At 43.5% G+C, this 19133-nt stretch overlaps 2 protein-coding genes across 3 annotated transcripts; one reads left to right on the forward strand and one right to left on the reverse strand.

Annotated features, from left to right (window-relative positions):
* Nucleotides 1–74: 74 nt before the first annotated feature.
* Nucleotides 75–3812, forward strand: LOC110979875 (uncharacterized). Its single transcript, XM_022236004.2, has 8 exons — nt 75–221; nt 566–653; nt 980–1102; nt 1423–1731; nt 1857–2136; nt 2360–2499; nt 2722–2898; nt 3064–3812. Exons 1-8 carry the CDS (start codon nt 202–204, stop codon nt 3400–3402), a joined length of 1476 nt encoding a protein of 491 aa, XP_022091696.2. The 5' UTR covers nt 75–201; the 3' UTR covers nt 3403–3812.
* Nucleotides 3813–3816: 4 nt separating this feature from the next.
* Nucleotides 3817–18760, reverse strand: LOC110979874 (transcription elongation regulator 1-like). Of its 2 annotated transcripts, none has more exons than XM_022236003.2 (18): nt 18599–18760; nt 16759–16981; nt 16219–16404; nt 15756–16080; nt 14844–15197; nt 14267–14491; nt 13559–13689; nt 13262–13353; nt 12838–13001; nt 12186–12397; nt 11447–11655; nt 10895–11045; nt 6551–6718; nt 6060–6230; nt 5545–5724; nt 5306–5389; nt 5090–5190; nt 3817–4656 (listed from the first exon to the last, which is right to left on the reverse strand). In XM_022236003.2, exons 1-18 carry the CDS (start codon nt 18730–18732, stop codon nt 4452–4454), a joined length of 3315 nt encoding a protein of 1104 aa, XP_022091695.2. In that variant the 5' UTR covers nt 18733–18760; the 3' UTR covers nt 3817–4451. The 2 variants fall into 2 exon arrangements, with proteins under 2 accessions (XP_022091695.2, XP_022091694.2); XM_022236002.2 differs by having other exon boundaries at nt 13262–13356.
* Between the last annotated feature and the right edge of the window lie 373 nt (nt 18761–19133).

Consider the following 19133-nt stretch of genomic DNA (forward strand, 5'->3'; position numbering starts at 1 on the left):
GTAACGCAAATTGAACACATTGTGACGCATTTGTAGTAACAGCTCAACGCGTTGTTTTTGTTTACCGTGCGCAGCTACGTTGCTGTAGATGTATGTAATAGCCATAGGTTCATTATTTTCAACATCTGAAGCATAAAAGCATCAAAAGAAACGAGGTTTTCCGGAAGAAACTCAGACGGTGCTCTCAAATATTGGAACAAAATGACTGTCACACAAATGAAGTAAGTAGTCAGTTTTAGCTTTATCTTAATCGCGAAATTATCAGCAAAGAAAACTTACGAAAGCTGAAATGACATTTCTAATTTCTTTGGGGGGGATACCCGAGTATTAACTTCAATTTGGCATAAAATGATATGAGCAAAATTTTCATGACCAAAAAAGTTAACCCCCTCAATTGTATTTTTAATTTTTTTCTATAAGAGAGCAGTTCTCACACGTAATTATGCCATTGTGCATAAACCCTCTCAAGGTATTTTCTTCAAGTATCCGTCTAAACTGAAAGATATAGTGATCATTTTAAAGTTACTGCTGGAGTTAACTGTTTCGAATTTGTTTGATTTGGCAGTCGCAAGGTTCGTACTCTGAACAAGGATATCAGCAACATCCGCGCCCGTCAGATCCAGACACAGGTGAAATTATCCGAATATCAGGAGGTAGGCGACGTAAGAAACTCAGTGTCAATTCAAGCTCACTGTGGTAGAGTTTTCAAGGAATATTGTAGAATGACCATCCGAATGAGATCGTCATGTTCAGTCACTGAACAAAATCTTGACCACTGCATTTAGCCTGCAGTCTAGTCTGTGAAGTCTTTTTCAAATTGCTGCAGACTGTCAGACTGCGGAAATTTTTTCTTGAATTTCAAATGTAGCTGAAAACTGTATTCATTACTTACACCAACCCGAGAACATTCACGTGCGTTACAGAATAGTCATATAGTCGTCTCTCACAGCTCAATTAACGACGATTTTCATCATTTTAGGCGTATGTAGCATGGCCATGGCAGCCGCGTCGGGAGAGCATGCGTCCAGTCGCCAAGAAACCGGTCCCCACAAGCCGACCAAAGCTCAAGACCACCAACCAGTGCACCTTTGTGGCTCACAAGGTCTTTTCTGGTGTTTTTAATTTTGTTCAAGTTTACACGAACAAGAACACGATTTTGCAGAACAAGGTATAAGAATATGGAAACTTATTGGGAAGGGAAGGAAAGAAAACAGCAAATAATTCAAAAAAGATGAAGTGGAAAAAAATAGGACTTATCCGAACACCTAGGACCTCTCTCCCGCAAAATTTACCTAAATGAGTGAAGCTGGTATAAAGATGTAAATGGACGTGAAGACCTGGTATAGTTGTTCACGGTTTCAGGACCATTACGGTAGTGTTTTAAAGAAATCTTCTTTATCAATCCACTTTTTTGGTATTAAGACTACGCAGCGACCAAAGGCGACACTGAACAGGAAGGGCTACCATGCCCCGTCCGCCAAAATGCTGACGGAGACGACCTACGACACGGATTTCACCGAGAAAACCGCCAGCCGGCCGGCCGCGTGCAAGCCCAAGGAGGCGGCGCTGTCCGCCCCCAGCCCGTTCGATAGCAAGACGGTGTACGAGAAGACGTACACGGCCTGGACCCCGGAGCAGATGAAAGAGTGTAAGGTGCAAGTGAAAGTAGTAGAAGACAATCTGAAGACTGGAAATCCCGGAAAGAAATTTCAAGCGACCACTACTGTCAAGGTAAGAAATCTAAAGTAGGCCTAATCCTAGGTTAATTTAGGTTACGTCTTACATGTACATTTCATCTTTCACATAAAATTGTATAAATATGTCTCCTTGAAAAATCCCTCAAATTGCTATTCCAGGAGGACTACATAGACCACGGAAATGTCTCACCGGCCAAGTCCACCAAGCCGGCAGAGAAACCTATCCAACCCACGGCACGCTTCGCCGATGAGACCACTCACCGGGCCGACTTCACGCCCAAGGCGCCACCAAGCGTTGAGGTCTTCAAGCCCAAGGAGGAGTACAAATTCAACAGCGCCCCGTTCGACGATTTGACCATCTTTCGGCGCGACTTTCCGGAGCACAGGGGGGTGAAGAAAGAGCAAAGCTACAAGCCAAAGAACGACTACTCGCCCAGTGGTGAGTCTGATGGCTCTTCTGATGAGTGGAATGTCGCATCAGTGTCCCCCCTTAATTAAACAAGTTTACAGACTTTCAATTTCCTCTATCACCTAAGTTCAAAGAATTCTTACCAGCAATGCTGTAAAAAAAAATTCACGCTCGTTGTCTGGAGTGAATTAAACTGTATCGGATTAAGTTAAGTTCTGATGTCGCATCTGGACTGATTTATACATTTCTACAGCTTCAGAATTTGACGATCGCACCACCCAACGAATGGCCTACCAAGCTTGGCCAATACCTAAACGAGAACATCTACCTTGGGCTGAACGCCAAGGCTACATACCAAATCGTGGCAAACTGCAGCTCGTGACGTCATACCAGGTATACAAACTGTGTCATAATGACGTCATATCAAACTATGCAAAAATATACGAAACTATGCCAAAATACACCTAGGACCAGAAAATTCGATTAGGCATTACTTTTTCAAAAATCTGATATACATTAAGTAAGCGAAAGATTTAATGATCGATCGAAAGATCAAATGATAACCATTTTGAGATCTATACCCATCCATTGACTTACTCCTTCCAATGTTAATAGAGTGATTTCGAAGATCCCAGCTATCTTATGCCCAAGGCCCTATTTAAGTGTCGTGCCACGCCCTACAAGTACGACAACAACCTGGGTGCAGGCGAGTCAGGCCCATTCGATGATCGGACCGAGTACCGATCTACCTTCATCGCTTGGGATGGGGTCAAACGACCAGCTTCGTACAAGGTAGAAAAATATGGAATGTTGTTTTCAACCTAGAACTTATATTCCTCGAAGTGATTTTTAAACCTATCCGAAATATCATTTCTCTCTGACGTCTAATACACGTATATGTATTGTATTGTGCATGTATCATTTATATTTAATGCTCATTGATAAATGAATTTGCAGATAATTGAGAAGTACAAATATCCCGAGACCCCGTTCAGCGGCGAGTCGACCTTCACCAGCCACTTCAAGGGTGTGCAGGGCCCGCCCGCCAAGTCCTGCCGCCCGGCCACCCGTCCACACTCCTCCTCCGCCGGTATGATCAGTTTTGACACCACGTACCGCGCCACCTTCGACACCTCTGCGGCCAAGTCCCAGGATAGACCAAAGAGCTGCCCCACGCAGCGCTGCAGCACGGACAGCAAGGCAGCGGAAGATGAGAAGGGGGAGGGGCCAAGTGGGGAAGGGGATGTTGGAACGAAGGACGGTGCATCCGAGGGAACACAAATTGTGGAGGAATAAACCACTGCAGTGAAATTTGACTGGAAAACAGACCAGGATTCGTGATCGAACAAATTCTTTGAAACTGCTTGATTTTCACAATATCTAATGAATGTTTTACGAGTACAGCAACTTGACTTTTCTACAATATATTACTGCAATTCGCGGCTTCGCACATCAAAGTGGAATTTATTATTTGAAAACTCGTGCTTGAGAGTCCAAACTTGAAGAAATTCCTAAAATTTCACATTTACGATTGAATACAGAGAAAAAAAAATATGGAACAGTTTGGTTACATTGAACCAAACCAACTTTACATTTTTAAAACTAGCAAGACATTTTGAAATAACATCATGAAGAAACTCAGCAATTTTTTTTTCTATTAAAAAAGGAATCAATCGCAATGTGATAATAAAAAAGTCAACAATGGGCATGTTCTGTTTCTCCTTTTATTCATTAAAATGTCCCTTGTTCAGCTCAGGTACCGTCCAAGTTACTCTCAAATTAACAAACATTTGATGATCTCATTGACTGTCTTACCTTTGTAAATAAGCCCTCATCACAATGCCATTACAATTACTGTTCACCCTCCCTCCGAAATGGGAATGCTCCAAGATATAGCCTCCTTTTTCACAACCGAAATTAAGAGATAGGAAAGATAAACACACCACGAGAAGTGAGGCTAAAAAAGAGGATGGTGTCTGGTTAACCTAGGGGATTACTGGCGGAAAACAATACTTCAGACCCACCTCAAAATAGGTTGGACAGCGAGTGAACGTAAGGAGCATGTCAGTACAACATAAAAATTCTAATCAAAGGAAGCTGCAGGTGAAATCTCAGAAGGCTTCCTTCTTTCAGAAACTGCAAATATCGCTAACACCATCCAGCTGGCTTTCATACATAAAAAAAAAATGAATTGCTAAATTCTGAATGAGGCTTTGTAAGCTATGTTGGCCTCAGAGCGAAGGAAAACATTTCTCTCCTGAATAAGGCTGTTACTGATTTAGATCATCAAACTTAAAAGTAAAAGCCTCCTGGAACAGAAGTGGGTGTTTGAACTGTGTCGTCCTTTATTTGGGGATGAGTCGGCGGGAGGGTTCAGAGGCCGTAGGGGGTGGGGGTATCCCCTTTTTGTGCAGCTCTCGGATGTAGGACATGATCATCTCTAGACGCTCCTCAGGCACGCAGTCAAGTACCAGGTAGCGCTTGTCCTTCTCCAGGACCTTCTCGATGTCTCTCAGGTGCTGATCCGAGTCCTGGATCAGCTTCTTGGATCTGCACAGGAGAGGTTGGAATAGAGTCGGATAGAAACTATGCGTGATCATAGCTAGCGCTGTATTCAAGTACTTTGATCCTAATGCGAGCCAGACTCTATGCGTATTTTTGTACAGGTTATCATTTGCCACTGTTTGTAGTAAAGTAAGTGTGACAGTGCTTGTGATGATTGGCGAAAAACAAGTCCAGTACTTGTGAGGTACTCGACTGTAAGAAAACTTTGCGCAGTGCTATGAAACTTGGTAGGTTGCTGAGCGGCCTCAAGCACTGCAATTACATTTTTTGAGTGCTATTCTGTACTTTTTAAAAAGAGCAGTCTATAAATGCCAACAGTTGTTACTTTTACAAGAAGTAAATGGTAGACTGAGCCATGAAGGGATAGATTTTGAGACGTACTGTCGCATGGTTAGTCCAATGGCAGGGAGCAACTTACTTGTAGGTGATGATCCTGGTTTCGGTCAGCAGCGTTCTAAAGTCCATCTTGGCTTGAAGGTACTTCTCCTTGATGTATTCGCTGAACTCTCGTTCTCTTTTCTGTTGGTGTGGGAAACAAGTCCAATGATTTGGGTCAAGAAATGTGCTCGCATCACACGAAGGTGCGTATCGTAGTCAAGGGAAGTTTTCAGTTCATTTTACACATTCTACTCACTCTGTCGCTTGACGAGAACTTGGTGTAGCGAGGGTCCTCCTTAATGAGTCGTCGCACTTCCTTCCAAGTGGAGGTCAAGGTCACCTACAGAAGTAAGGATTGGCATGACAATGGAGTTGAATTCAGACTTCAGATGCCCACCAATAATCATGTCTTGAGAAGTCATTCAATAATAATTCTAAAAAAAAAATCATATTCATTCAAAATTTGGACATCCTGCTTCTCATGAAGTGCCTAACCCCTGGGGTCTCATTCAAGAGTTCGTTGAACTTCTCCTTCTTGCGGTAGACCAGGGAGGAGGTGTGGCCATTGAAGAGGCGTTCCCGCTCCTCCTTGTCTAGCAGGGAGGCCAGCTCCCAGCGGTGGTCGCGCTTGAGCTGCTTCCTGGCATCGCGCCAAGTCATCTCCGAATCCCGCACCTATGAGAACATGTCAAAGAAGCCAGTGAAGAATTTGGTATGGAATCTGCCATGGAATCCATTCGTGGAATTATGTCGCTTGCTCTTTCAGAACAAACATCTGAAGATATAGCAGCAATCCGTGCATCAATCTCAGAGGATCGAGTAACACTATGACAATGGTTCCAATCCAATCAAACCCCGTATTCACAGAATCGAACCAAATTCCTAGATCAAGTCTGACAACCTGAACTCTGCACCCTAGTGTGAAACAACACTTTGGCAGAGCTTCAACGTCCCTCCTCTTTACAGCATCGTTTGTGATAGATCTCCAAGTCTGCGGTCAGTGTCCTTACCAGATCGGTCAGCAGGGCCTTGAAGTGTTGCATGGCTTCCTCCTTCTTGAACTGTCCCCTTTCTCTCTCCAGCTCCTTCTGCTGTTCGTTGCGGGTCCGTTGAACCTCCTTCTCTCTCTCCCTCAGGCTGGTCTCTACTCGCTTCTGCTTCTCGGCATTTTCGTCCTTCACCTGCAAGCACAGAGCCGTGCGTTAAATGACCTCTGAAGTGCTTACTGTCACACGGCGGAACACTCTTGTGCAGGCTCAGTGCAGCTGAGAACATAAGCAAGGTACGGGCATTCTGTGCGCACATAGCGTGGCACACACGAAAAAGGTAACCCATGCTGTCGTTCATACAAACTGTGGGCAATGAGGATTGGGGGAAATCATATCACGCTGTCCACAGAAATTAGCCCCACCCTGCAGCCTGTTAGGGTGGTAGAGACGAGTGAGCACGTCACGCTGATTTTAAACAGGAAGGAACCACCAAGTACATCCATCAAGCCTACCTCTGATTTTCTGTTGATGTACTCCTTGAACAGGTCTTCTCGCTGGGAGCTGTGGTGAACGGCCTTGTAGCGGGGGTCGTGGTGGATGCTGTCCTTGACCTTTGACCAGCGCGACTTGCTGTCCAAGTTCTTCAGTTCGTCCAGCAGGGAAAAGAACTCTGTCCTCAGCTGCGAGAAGAGATTTAAGGGAAGGGGAAGGGAGAGGGGGGAAGATATTGAGAACGTTAACCAGATGTATCTAAAAGCTGTCAGACAAAGTAACATACATGTAGTAAAGATGTGGATTAACAGTCACTCTTTTTCACGTGGCAGCCATCTTGGTTTGGTTCCCTGAACCCATGGTGTATAATACATGCAATGGGGTACTTAAACCCATGGACTTCTATAAAAAATTCACACTTGGCATCGATAGGTACAATGGCAAGTGAGCAAACCATTGCCTTTGCATTTGGTACAGTAAAATTGCCATTGGTGACATTTCATCAGTACAAAAGTGATGCAGGTTCAGAATTTTGTAAACGATGTCCATGCTTGGACCATGGTGTATCTGGCTCAAAGTATGCTGGGAAAATAAAGAACAAAATGGCTGCCAAGTGATAAAATAGATTACGGATGTTTGAAAACATATAAATTTACCTTCACATACTCAAAGGCATTCAATAAAAAACAAAGGGTAATAAGCATTCTTTCACATAACTCAACAATATGTTCCCGAAATCTGATTAAAAAGGCTCATCAAATTCTCATGTTCAGTAACCTTTATTTGAAACACACTGTTAGTAAAAGTAACGTTCATTATTTCAAGCAACAGTGTGATACACGGCATTGGCATTTTTTCTCCTTAATTTCCTGGCAAACATGAATGAATAGAAACAATTGGAAGACAGATGTAGGAGAGTGGTTCTGAATTTGTGACGAATACAGCATAGTGAAAATCAAATCATTTCCCAATACATCATAACCACACCAAGCAGTATCAAGTAGAAGACTTTATTATAGTTTTGCCCAATAAATCACCCTAGGAACTAAACAAAATATGAATTAGTCCATTTCAAATGACATGAATCTGATAATTGTGTCCAGATATCAGTGAATCTTAACCCTAACCCTCCTCAATCCTTCACCTGTTGGAGGACTGAGGAGTGTTAGGGTTAATGTCCATAGTTGGCAATTCTTGTAATGCTCCTTTGTGGTTGGCAAAAATCCCTCCCCCCCCAAAAAAAATGAAAATAAAGAGCTAATATGACATTGATTTGAAGTTGGGAGAACAAACCACCCTCATAGTAGAATCTTTTAACTGTTGTAACTACCAAAATGATTAATCTACTACTCCCTAGCCACTCCCACAAAAAAAGAGAAAATATAATCTTAGCGTGACAATCTTAAAAACAGATGTGTTTTTAGATGTAGCATGAAGACATGCCAAGCAGATGGACCAAGTTTTTACAAGAATATTTCAACTTTCAATTACAGTTTTGTTTTAACTGCATCTTAAAAAAAACAACAACCCTTTCTTGTCTATATACTTATTTTGGTTTAGAAAAATGCTAGTCTGTATCATCTATCATCTGATTTTACCGATGCAGTCCCTGGTCAAGATCTTGTATTAGCACTATCTGCTTGTGGCATCCTATGTTGGAAATCTTCGATGAGATCTCCATGGTTACCATCGCTATGGGAGCCAAGTCCTAAACTTGGAGATGCTGCACACACAAGACTCTTAAGTGTCATCTTGCATTTACAAAAATGAAATTACATGTACAAATAGTGAGTCAATTTTTCTTGGGGGACGACTTTGACTGATCTAAAATTTGTGACTTTAGACAACGAAGACCTGTGTTTTAAGGCATCACCAGTTTGCCATTTTTAAACATTTTCTTGGCAAGCTGTCAACTTTAAGAGTCTTGCGTGTGGGAAACGTTAGCATAAAGCACTGTCACAAAGGAAGAAGGAAAAAAATCAGTACCGGCTCAATTGCATCGAAAGTGCCGAATTGGATGAGAGCCTTAAACGCCCACAATGCATTGCACGCTTGCTTTCTCCCCCACAATGCACCTGGCAAGGACAATCCACTCGGGCGACTCTATACACAGGAAGGCGGCTAAGCTCTTTAAAAGGCTTGTGTTTGGATAAAATACACAAAGGAGAGGTCAGAGAGGTCACGGGGAAAGGTCAGGGGTCACAAGTGAGGACAGAATCTGTTTTTTTGGTTAGAAATTGTAAACAAACATTGGAAATGTGTTCTCACTGCAACAGGGAAAATCTAATGAAAAGATCATTGGAATGGCAAAATAATATTCCAGCTTCATAACTTGTTTCTGTAATTGTGACACATGCATTTTCCTTGAATAAAGTTTAATACCATTGCATTTATTGGTTCATTTTTTTCTTCTGTTACACAAGGCATCCTGGAACATGTTGCTACAGAAACAAAAACATCTCGAAATTATTACCAGTTTGACAATTTGATATTCACATGAATTAAATATGAAAACAAAATCAAGCTAATTTATCAGCCAGGGGCATGAACATTCTCATAATTTCATTCAGAATATTCACATGCGTACAAATGTTTGGAGAACCGAGAAGCAAAAGGTGAAAACATTTGATGTTAGAAATGCAGTATTTCACGTTTTGTTTCTGTGATTGGTCATTTTGCCTGTAAATAAGAAAACAGGTTACATGGAAGAACACTCCACAGAGGGACATTTGTAAAAGTAATCTCAACAATCAAATGTGGGTTATAAAATCTGCAAAATGAATAATGGTGGTTAGACACACATCGCAATACATGATTGATCTCAAAGAATTTGCATAAAATTAGCATAACCTTTGAACCTGTAACAATCAGTATACCGGCATTCATCACTAGTAACACATTTTTTTCCATTATTGGGTAAAGCTTCAGTGACAAAACTAAGTCGCACATCCTGCAACAAAGGTAATGTTAGTGGTACTTTTTAAAATGCAACTGAACGAAAGGTGAAATAATTATACATTTTTCAAGAAATCTGTTTGTGTTTACATCAAACAATATGACAGAGAACCAGCAAATATTTGAATGCATTTGACACTGACGAAACCTGCAAAAAATTCTGGGTAAATGAAATTGCAAAAGAAGTTACCAATGAGTTCAAAACTCATCGGTGTGATGAAAAGAATTTCATGATCACACACAATCGTCATTAAATCAGTTTAAGAATGCTGCATTGTGTAAGGCAAATTTAACATGCAACACCAGAGGATATTGAAATGGTCCATTACATTCGTCCGCAGATATGGAATTGAACTTTGTCTTTGAGTTTTCAATCTACTTTCCGCCAGGGCTTTCGTTGTTCCACATTTCTAGGGTGAGAAATAACTCTTGGGCAAATACAGCCAGTCTTTTCAAGCTAAGCAAATGGAATATGTTAAGCTTTTTTTCAACCAATGTAAAATTCGAACCTCTAAGACTGGATTCAGGCGTTGTGAGCAAAAAGTATCTGAAATGTAAGAATCACTTATGGTGGAAACACATTTAAATCGGCCATTTATGAATCCGTTATTACTTCAAAACCATTTCAGTACCCTCTTGAGACAAATGACAGTTTGATGAGCAGCAAACCAGATGGGCCAAACATACATCATTTCAAGTGAACCGCTTGCAGACTCAAGTCGTCGATTAAAACAACTCAACAAGGTCCAGTCAGGCATGAGGGCTCCTTGATGAAGTGGTTACTTGCTCAAGGCCATCAGTTGACAAACTCAGCAGTGTAAGTGCGGCTAGGCCACTTGTTTGACTCCTCAACGCCAGAACAAAATGTTTTATATATTCCTCTAAATTGATTAGGGGTGGGGGAGAGCTTCAAATCGATTGCATAAATGTTTGGCCCACACTAGCTCATAAGCCAATTTATATTCTGTTGGCCGATGGTTCCATCTCAGCGTTTAATCACAGTTTGGTTGAATTATCATTTCCCACTTACATGCAACATGCCCTGCTAAAGCTCAGCTAAATCAGCAGAGTCAAAACAAAACAGACATAAGGATATCTTTCTGAAGCTCTTCAAGTTTTTCTGGTACTTTGATACATATTTGACTTCCTCATTTCAATTTCATAATTAATACAAAGGCCTTGTTTTCAAACACTTAATGAAAATGTCAATGACAAGCCATCGACCACATCAAGTTTGTAAAATCTAACATAACAATGGCATTGTGCTTCTGTTTTTCCCATGTGGTCAAATCACAACCTCTTTGAGTGCCCATGGCACAACTGATTATAAACTGGCTCTCTGCTGCCCAAGCATGCTGAACACCACACATGACACACAGGCTCCAGACAACGGACAAGGGAACGCTTACCTTCTCGGCCTTGTGAGAGCTCTCCTCTTTGGCCTGTTTGCGGAGCTGGACGATGTACTCGTTGAATAAGCTCTCCCGCTCACGCATCTTGTCTATGCCCTTGAATCGGGCATCCTTACCGTACTTCTGGCCAAACTCGCTGAAGGAAGTCCTGGTTTAAGAAACGGGTGTGGAGGGGTGACATGAAAGTTAGATTTGTGGAGGCAAATCCAAACTTCTGACAGGCGAAATGTGAGTCTCCTTGGCAAACTCTTCTTGATGTAAGATGCCCACATCTAAGAAAATTTGAACAAGTTTTGAAGTGATGTTTGCGACGGGATAAGCACACTGAAGAAAGAACACACTGAGCTGGAAACTCCACAAATTGCCTCGTTAATCTGACTTGGATCTGGGTTTAGCATTTTGGCAAACTTCTAGTGACATCAGTCGACTTAAGTCGAAGAAAATCTGGTCAACAACTGCACCCAATTGCGGGCCAGGAAGTGGCTAGGAACACAATAAAGAAACTGCAAACCGGGATATTTAAGAACTGAATCGCCTAGCTGCACTCACTTGGGTCCGAGCTTAGCATCTGACAAGAGGGCCTTGAAGTCTTCTTTGCTCTGCTTGATCTTGGTGGCCCTCTCCTTGCGCTCCTCCTCCGCCCGGTTCTTGACAAAGTTCTCGAATACCTGCTTGCGCTCCTTGGGGCTCAGGAGGAGATAGCGGTGATCGAAGACGATCTTGTGTAGCTCTTTCTCCCAAGTCGAGAAGGCCGACACCTGCGTGAAGACACGATCAATGAGAGCGCTATCTCATCACTTAAAAATGCCATCAGAACATGAAAACAATGATGTAAAAACATTCTTAAAATATGCACAAGCACCTGCTGTCCAGAAAACCTCTTGGACAAATACTAACATCAATATGCTTTTATTTCACTACGGCTCGCGGAAAAAGTGGGATGGTTTACTTTAATATTCCTCAAAATCCCTAAATTTCTGGAGAAACAGTGACCAGTTTTAGCCTTGCAAATTGTCAGAAGATTCAAAACAATTAAAAGCCACAGAGTTCACAACTCCCATTCAATCGCATGTGAAGAAAAGGTACAACGACCAAAAGCCATTCAGTGAGCATTCAGCACAACTGTTGCAGCGCGTTTCCCGGATCACTGGCCAAAATACCAAGCTGCCTTCCTCCCAGGGGGTCCTCAACTGACTTTTCTCTTAACCAATGTGCTCCGAGCAAAGGGTTGTTACTGATCACATCTGTGAAATCTGGCAATAGGAATTGGGAAGGACCGTTAACCTACCCCCTTTTCCAGCAGCATGTCCATGAACTGTTTCATGCGGATCTCCAGCGGGGTGATGGCCCTCTCCCGGGCTGCCTTGATCTCCGCCTCCAGGGCAGCCTCCTTGAGAGGGTCCGCCGGCTCGGGGGATGACTCAGAGGTGGACGCCTTCTTCTTCTTCTTGGCCTTGGGCTGCTGGTCCTCCGACACAGAGTCCTCCGCTCGCTTCTTGGCTGTGGGATAAGACCAGAAAGGGCATGTTTTGCGAGATCAAATGCTCCTCCGCAGCTGCTTCCATAATTGGCTCCCAGAGCTATGGCTACGTCTATGTTCAGTGTCTCCTGATATATTTCCAATGGAGTAAACGCACAGACCTAGCCACACACAACAGATTCAGCTGCAGCCCATCTATCAGAATACTCCACTGAAAAAAATGAAAGACTGACGAAAGGAGCAAACAATGTGGAACCGAAGATGGAGACAAAGTCCACATTTGGAAAAATGGTCCAAGTAGAACTTTCAAAACATGCAAAATTACACTCTTTAGAACAAGGCCTCTGCATTAAAACTCGGTTCAATTTGATAAAATCTAGAAGCTGTTCCATTCCCGGCAGCGGCAGAAAGTGGCAGAACCTAATCTCCCCAAGTCAGACCAACGGAGGTCAGTTTATACCTGCATTCTCCTCTTGTTTCTCCTTCTCCTTTCCCGGCGGGGGCTCCAGGATCATCCTGTCCACGTCGGCGCGGTTGTACAGGTCGTCGGGTCGTTCCCATAGCGACATCCTGGTAGAGGGGTTGAAGAAGAACACCTTGCTGTCGCCAGTCCAAACCAGGCACCTGTGCAGACAAGAGAAACGTGTCCAGCTATGTTTCAGGAAATATTCCAATGCCGCATCCATTGTTGAATATTCGTTGGTTTTCTTGGTCACATAAAATGAAAACCTTGTCTCCGGCAGTGTGCATGATCAATGTTATGCAGATCAGACAGGGACCTTGTTCACATTTGGGAAATTGGCAGGTTTCAAAGATGGGGAGAGTGCTTGAACTTTGAGCTGACCGAGGAGCCTTCCCACGACAAAAATCTCTGAAGAGCTTACCAGGGTGTCCCGGGGATGGGCTTAGTGGCGATGGGTTTGGACTTGTCCACTGGTTCCTCGTCTGTTTTCTTCTCTTCGACGACCGTCTTCTCCTGCTGTGAGGGTTGAGAAAAGCATCACTGGTGATTAATTGCCTGTATCAAAATGGAATGAAATGTGAAGGAACCAGGCACAACTGGTTGGGGCGTTATAGCTTGAGTCAAAGATAGGCAAAGTCATAACCGGTCGTGATGGTCAGAGCAGTGACGGTGAAGACAATGGTGGGAGGGGCACCTGGGGGCGGGGCACATGACACACCTTAGTCTCTGCCTCCTTGGTCTCTTCTTTGGCGTCCTCCGTCTCCATCTTGGTCTCGTCTTCCTTTTTCTCTTCCTGGTCTTCGGCCTCCTCCTTGTCTCCTGCTGCTCTGGCTGCGTCCTTCTCTTGGGCTGTTGAACGGAATAGTTTTGAAGACAAGCACGAAATGAACGGGACCAATTCAGTACAGCACCGGGCCACTGTGTTACTTCACTTTAAAAGTAAATGGGTGCAACTTTATAAACTTTTGCACTTGCCGCTTTCAGGGTTGGGATTGGGTGATGAAAAGAAACGCAAGCATCATGCAACAGAGGAGTTGTAACAATGAAATCAAACATACTGTGTGTTTTCAAAGCTTGAAACAGATTTCAGAGCATGTGTTCTCTCTCGAATAACTCCGATAATACACGTATTTCAATCTTCAAGCATGAACTTGAACTTGGACGAGGAAATTCCGATCTTGAGAAGACTACGTACGGTGTTTTTTATTTTTCAGTGGCATAAGTGTGAAGTGAAAAACAAGGAAATCAGCTGATCCGAGGAAAAGTTACATGCCTGAACCTTGTACTACTTTTGCATAGAGCGTGAAAAAAGTAGCAAAAACCCTGATGATCTTGAAAAATCTTGAAGAATTACGCATCCGAATTTTGGCTTTGTCTTGAGGACCATTTCCAGCAATCTCCCGCAAACCGGACACGAGTGTCTCACCCGGTTCCTTCTTGGCCTCCTCTTGGTCCTGTAGCTCCTTGGGTTTCTCCCATGTCGACTCCATGGTCCGGGTGTTGTAGTAGTAGGGCCGGCCGTCCGCCGTCTTGTACTCCGCCCAGATGCTTTTAGGGGCTGCGGCAGCAGCCGGAGGGCCTCCAACTGGGGGCTGGGCGAAGGGGGGTCGGAACATCGGATTGCCACGTGGAGGGAAACCACCTGGAATACCTGCAGGAAGTAAGATTTCATTCACTGTGAAAATCTTATGGGTCCACAGAATACAAGCATATTGGAAAGGAAGAGTTTATATTAAAAGATTCATTTATCTTTAATCCCTTGGAATTTGTTGGAAACCCTCCCAAACCCAACAAAATATTCAACTAAAGCAGAAGCCAAATAGTACATTCTTTGAACTTTTTCTTTCCACGGCATCATGCCTCATGTTATGAACCAGAGACTAGGCTTTCCTGTTTTCAATCCAACAATATCCTCCCAAAACCATCTCACAGATTTGGAAGGTTCAAGGAGGGTTGGGCTCATCTAAACCAAACTTAGGAAATGAAGCCATTCTGACCAGTACCTGGCAAAGGCACAAGCGGAGGCATTCCAGGCAGGGCACCGGGCACCCTCATGCCCCCCATGTGGGCAGGGAAGAGGTGGAACGGCGGAGGCGGCATGCCGGCTGGACCGGGCCCGGCAGCAGGCATCCCGGGACCCTGGCCGGGTACGATGGGGGGGACCATCCCAGGGAAGGGCATCAAGGGAGGTGGTTGCTGCTGCTGCTGCTGTTGCTGCGGCGGAAGCACTGCCTGCTGCGGCTGTGGTTTAGCTGTTGTTGGTGAAGCAGCGATGTTAGCCACAGTGACTGGGGTTGGGGTGGTGGCACTGGGTGTGGCTTGGGCGGTAGAGGCTGGGGAAGCCTGAACTGGGGAAGCTGTCCAGATCAGAAAAATTCAAAAATTAACAATTCAACTCTGCATCAGTTGTTGTTTCTGAGATGATGTTTCAACTAACAGTTGAATGCTGGTGGCTCCGTGCAGAAGTTTGAAAGCCTGCACGAGTATAAGCTTTCCTGAAAAAAATCTCATTCAAATCTAATTTTTCCAACTGAAATCTTGATTTCAGAAAAAATGTCATGCAAAATTTAGTTTTAAGTGGCTTTTGCTGATCACTTTACGATTACTTTCCTCCATACTTGAGCAGCCCATTATTTCACGGATACTGAGACAAAACATATCAACAAGAAATCATTGTACCTGTTCTGTATCACTTCAAACAAACTTAATGTTTAGTTCTAAAGATAAAGAAATAGACAGAAAGTTAAAAGTTTCTTCTCCACCTTCTTTGAGAGAAAAATTAAATTAAAAAAAAAACTGATTTTGAACAGTCTCTGCACTACTGAACTTAAAAAAAATACAGAAATATTTCAAGAAAGTGGATTTTCAGCCCGATGAACCAGTATATTTTTGTGAAATTTAAACCTTGAACATACCTTGTGGGGCATCTGCCACAGGAGTCACTGTCACTCCTGCCGTCTTTGCCGCTGTGGCTACGGCCACGGCTGCTGCAGCTACTGCTGCTGCTGGATTCCCGGGGTTTGCTGATGCACCAGCAAGAGCCGGCACCGTCCCAGCAGTGCTACTGGTCACAGCAGTCACACCCGCCGTGCTTGACACTGTGGCGGCTGCTGATGTGGCAGTGGTCGTCGCTATCCCGGCGGCAGCCGCTAGCGCCTGCAGGTCGGTCTGCTTGACGATCTTCACATTCTCCGGCTTGGTCCAGACGGACTCTCGCTTCTTGGCATGATAGTAGTATGTCTAAACAAGGAAGGAAAGGCCAAGCATTAGAGAATACTCCCTACGACTCACAGCTGAACCCACGAACTGTCCACCTTCTTATTCCATGGTTGTTCATCAACTCGTCGTACCCAGGTGGAAATTGGTAGATCTACCCACCTTGCCTTCGGGCGTGGTATGCTCCACCCAGAAGTCCTGGTTGGGATCCAAGGCAGCCACGGCGGCGGGACTAGCTGCTGCCGCAGGCGTGGCCGGCTGGTTACCTGCTGATGCTGCTTGCGGCTGTTGGAGGTTAGCCATCAGGGGCGGAGGCATGCCAAACGGGGGCGGTAATAGTGGGGGCCTCTGTACCAAAGGCAAAGGAGACACGTTAAAACTTAAGAAAAATTGCCGCAGTAATCATTGGAAGCAACATGGTTAGTTTCAAAAGTGTTGTTTATTTCAAAGCTGAATAAACACTACAACAATGTGCCACATTTAATGAAAGAACAATAACATATGAAACAGAGCTCCTATGTCTAGAGCTCCTTTGGAAATTACATGTACATTTGGATTGTTTGGTCACGGCAAAAAATTGGTTTTGTTGGATTCAGAAGGTTCAAACTCAGAAGCAAAGCAAAGAAGATGATCAAAACGTGCTCTGGTTTGATGGGCAAAGTACATGTATATTCAATGTGGAGGGCTTTCTTTTTTACTCACATTCATGAATGGAGGCATACCCATGGGGCCCTGGGGTGGGGGACCCCTGGGCATGTTCTGATCAAATGGTGGCGGGCGGTCCGGCCGGAACATCCTGTCCGGCGGAGGCCTGCCAAAGAATGGACGCTGGGGCATGTTGTTGGGTCCACCTCGCATGTGCTGTCCTGGGGGACCTTGAAACCGGGGAGGGAAGCTGCGAAATCTTGGACCAGGTCCTGGAAACCTGTTCAACATGGAATTGGAATGAATGAACCTTTTGTCATCACGATTATGAATTTAATGAAGAATTCATAGATTTTTCTTGATAGATGTCAACTGGAAATATTGATTTGCCTTGTATCTAATTGTAATGGTGACACTAACGAGAATCTGCCTTCGAATACCACCAAAGACAGAGAGCAGTTCTTACTTAGTTGGAAGGCCATTTTTATAGGTTTAATGTAGGCAGTATGACAGTTTGACCAATTACGATGCAGTTCCTATACTTTTCTTTTTATGTCCCTCTCACCCTCAAATGTAAGCTGTGCTATGATTGGTCACTGGCATAGAGACACAATTTGACAAATTGCAGCATGGCCTTCATTTGAGGTCAAGAGGGGGAAAAAAGGTGCCACGTTGTAATTAGTCAACCTGTCTTAACACTGTAAGTCCTTACAGTTAAAAAGCTGAAACATTCCTATGGTGAGCCATACCATTGTTGTCTGTTGTACATATTTGTCTATGTTCGTATAACCTGAGTTACAGTACACTTCTGGAAGTTCGTTTGCCAGGCTTGCAGAGAAAAAAAAAATCATGATCAAAATCAAATGATTGGATTCATCTGTTCATCATGTTCATGCTTCAATGGCAACTCAACATATTCAACTTCAACTTTCCAGCTACAAACTCTTGTTAATGTTATTACATGACCAACTATGTAACCCTGATCATGGCCAATGATGGACATGATGTAGGACAATGACCTCTATTAAAACTTTCTAGAGCCTTAAAGACCAACGTCAACGATGCTAAACTTTCTCATATTGAATCTTATTCAGAAGAGCTAAGTCTAATATAAAAGGCACATATATATCTCCCTTGCAATACAAGTTTCTGTGTGAAAAAAACACAGTTTTTGTACCCATTTTTCCTGCCAGTCCAGTACTGTAAAAATGGACATGTCACGACTCATTAGCATCTAATGAATATTGATGTCTGTGATGTATTACGGTGGAGAGGAAATACTGCATTGCGTATGCTTTAGGCACGCATAGCACGCGTAGCCGCGGACAACAGCACAAACTTGAAGAATGCTCCATGTTCATGAACATTGTATGTACATGTACCTTTGTTGTGAAACCAGTCGTGCCATGGATACCACTTAGCCTAGGAACCAGTTTCAATGTATTCTCCAGAATGACATCATACAAATTTTGTTTTTCTACAGACATGACAGAGCCACCTGTGGTCGGATTGTGGAAATTTTTCATAAAACTCGAAGACAGCGTTCAAAGGTTTTGGCAAAATTACAAAAAGCACAGTCGCAATACGAACATGATTTGGTAATGAATAATGATTTATCACCATGATCACACATTCAACACAATTTCAACACTTTTAAAACAGCTGGAGTTCGTCTTTAATTTAACGTCATACACGTACATGTATGTACATGTATGCAGAAGGGTGTCCCTGCAGAAGACATCTTGTGTCGGAAATACACGTAAACGAAGTTCAGAACACAGGACCAATCATATAGCGCCGCTTCGCGGCGCCATACGATCTCTGCGCCTAAGCCCGAGACGCGCGCAATACAAGTTTCTAGCCTTCCCATGCAAGTAAGTAGTAAACCCATTTATACCTTTGCCTGTTACTTTCTTGAGATATTTCCCTGTTTGCCCCTTCATTGTTCATCGCAGGCTGATGCTGATTCGATGAAAGGTTTGACTCGTTTTCCGCAAGGTTTTCATTTTCGATAGCTTCGCTGTCCGCCATGTTGATCTCTCGCTTGTGCAGCGCTGGTATCCGGCATTCTCATAGCGGTATGGAACCGGCGAATTTGCACCACTCCAACCTTAATCCCAAAGATTGATTGAAGAAAGCCTATGCAAATAATGCAGTTCGCTAGTAAAACCTCATGGGAGGAAGTTTGTGACTCGGGCGGATGGGCCGAGGGCTCGACGACTGTTTATACAGGGGCCTAATTAATTAAGCACTGTCAATTGATTAGTAATTCCATATGTAAAAGAATTTTAAGGTTTAATTTCTTTTTCAATTGTTCTTGTATTATCACTGCTGCATTTACTTTACGGCTAACTTTCCAACGATGACTTTTCGGCTTTTTAACTCCATAGTTTAATCTGATCTAGCTATTTACACATGGTTTTATGCAATCA

The sequence above is a fragment of the Acanthaster planci genome, linkage group LG13 (assembly GCF_054643075.1).
Source record: "Acanthaster planci isolate LZ-2023a linkage group LG13, COTS_SCS, whole genome shotgun sequence".
NCBI lineage: Eukaryota > Metazoa > Echinodermata > Asteroidea > Valvatida > Acanthasteridae > Acanthaster > Acanthaster planci.

Excerpts from the sequence above, each read along its gene's own strand:
- LOC110979875 (XM_022236004.2), top strand. The coding sequence starts at position 202 with ATGACTGTCACACAAATGAA. Across the intron at positions 654-979 it reads AATTATCCGAATATCAGGAG|GCGTATGTAGCATGGCCATG; the intron begins GTAGGCGACGTA and ends TCATCATTTTAG. Across the intron at positions 1,103-1,422 it reads GCACCTTTGTGGCTCACAAG|ACTACGCAGCGACCAAAGGC; the intron begins GTCTTTTCTGGT and ends TTTGGTATTAAG.
- LOC110979874 (XM_022236002.2), bottom strand. The coding sequence starts at position 18,732 with ATGGCGGACAGCGAAGCTATCGAAAATGAAAACCTTGCGGAAAACGAG. Across the intron at positions 13,002-13,261 it reads CCCATCCCCGGGACACCCTG|GTGCCTGGTTTGGACTGGCG; the intron begins GTAAGCTCTTCA and ends TTGTCTGCACAG. Across the intron at positions 12,398-12,837 it reads GAAACAAGAGGAGAATGCAG|CCAAGAAGCGAGCGGAGGAC; the intron begins GTATAAACTGAC and ends CTTATCCCACAG.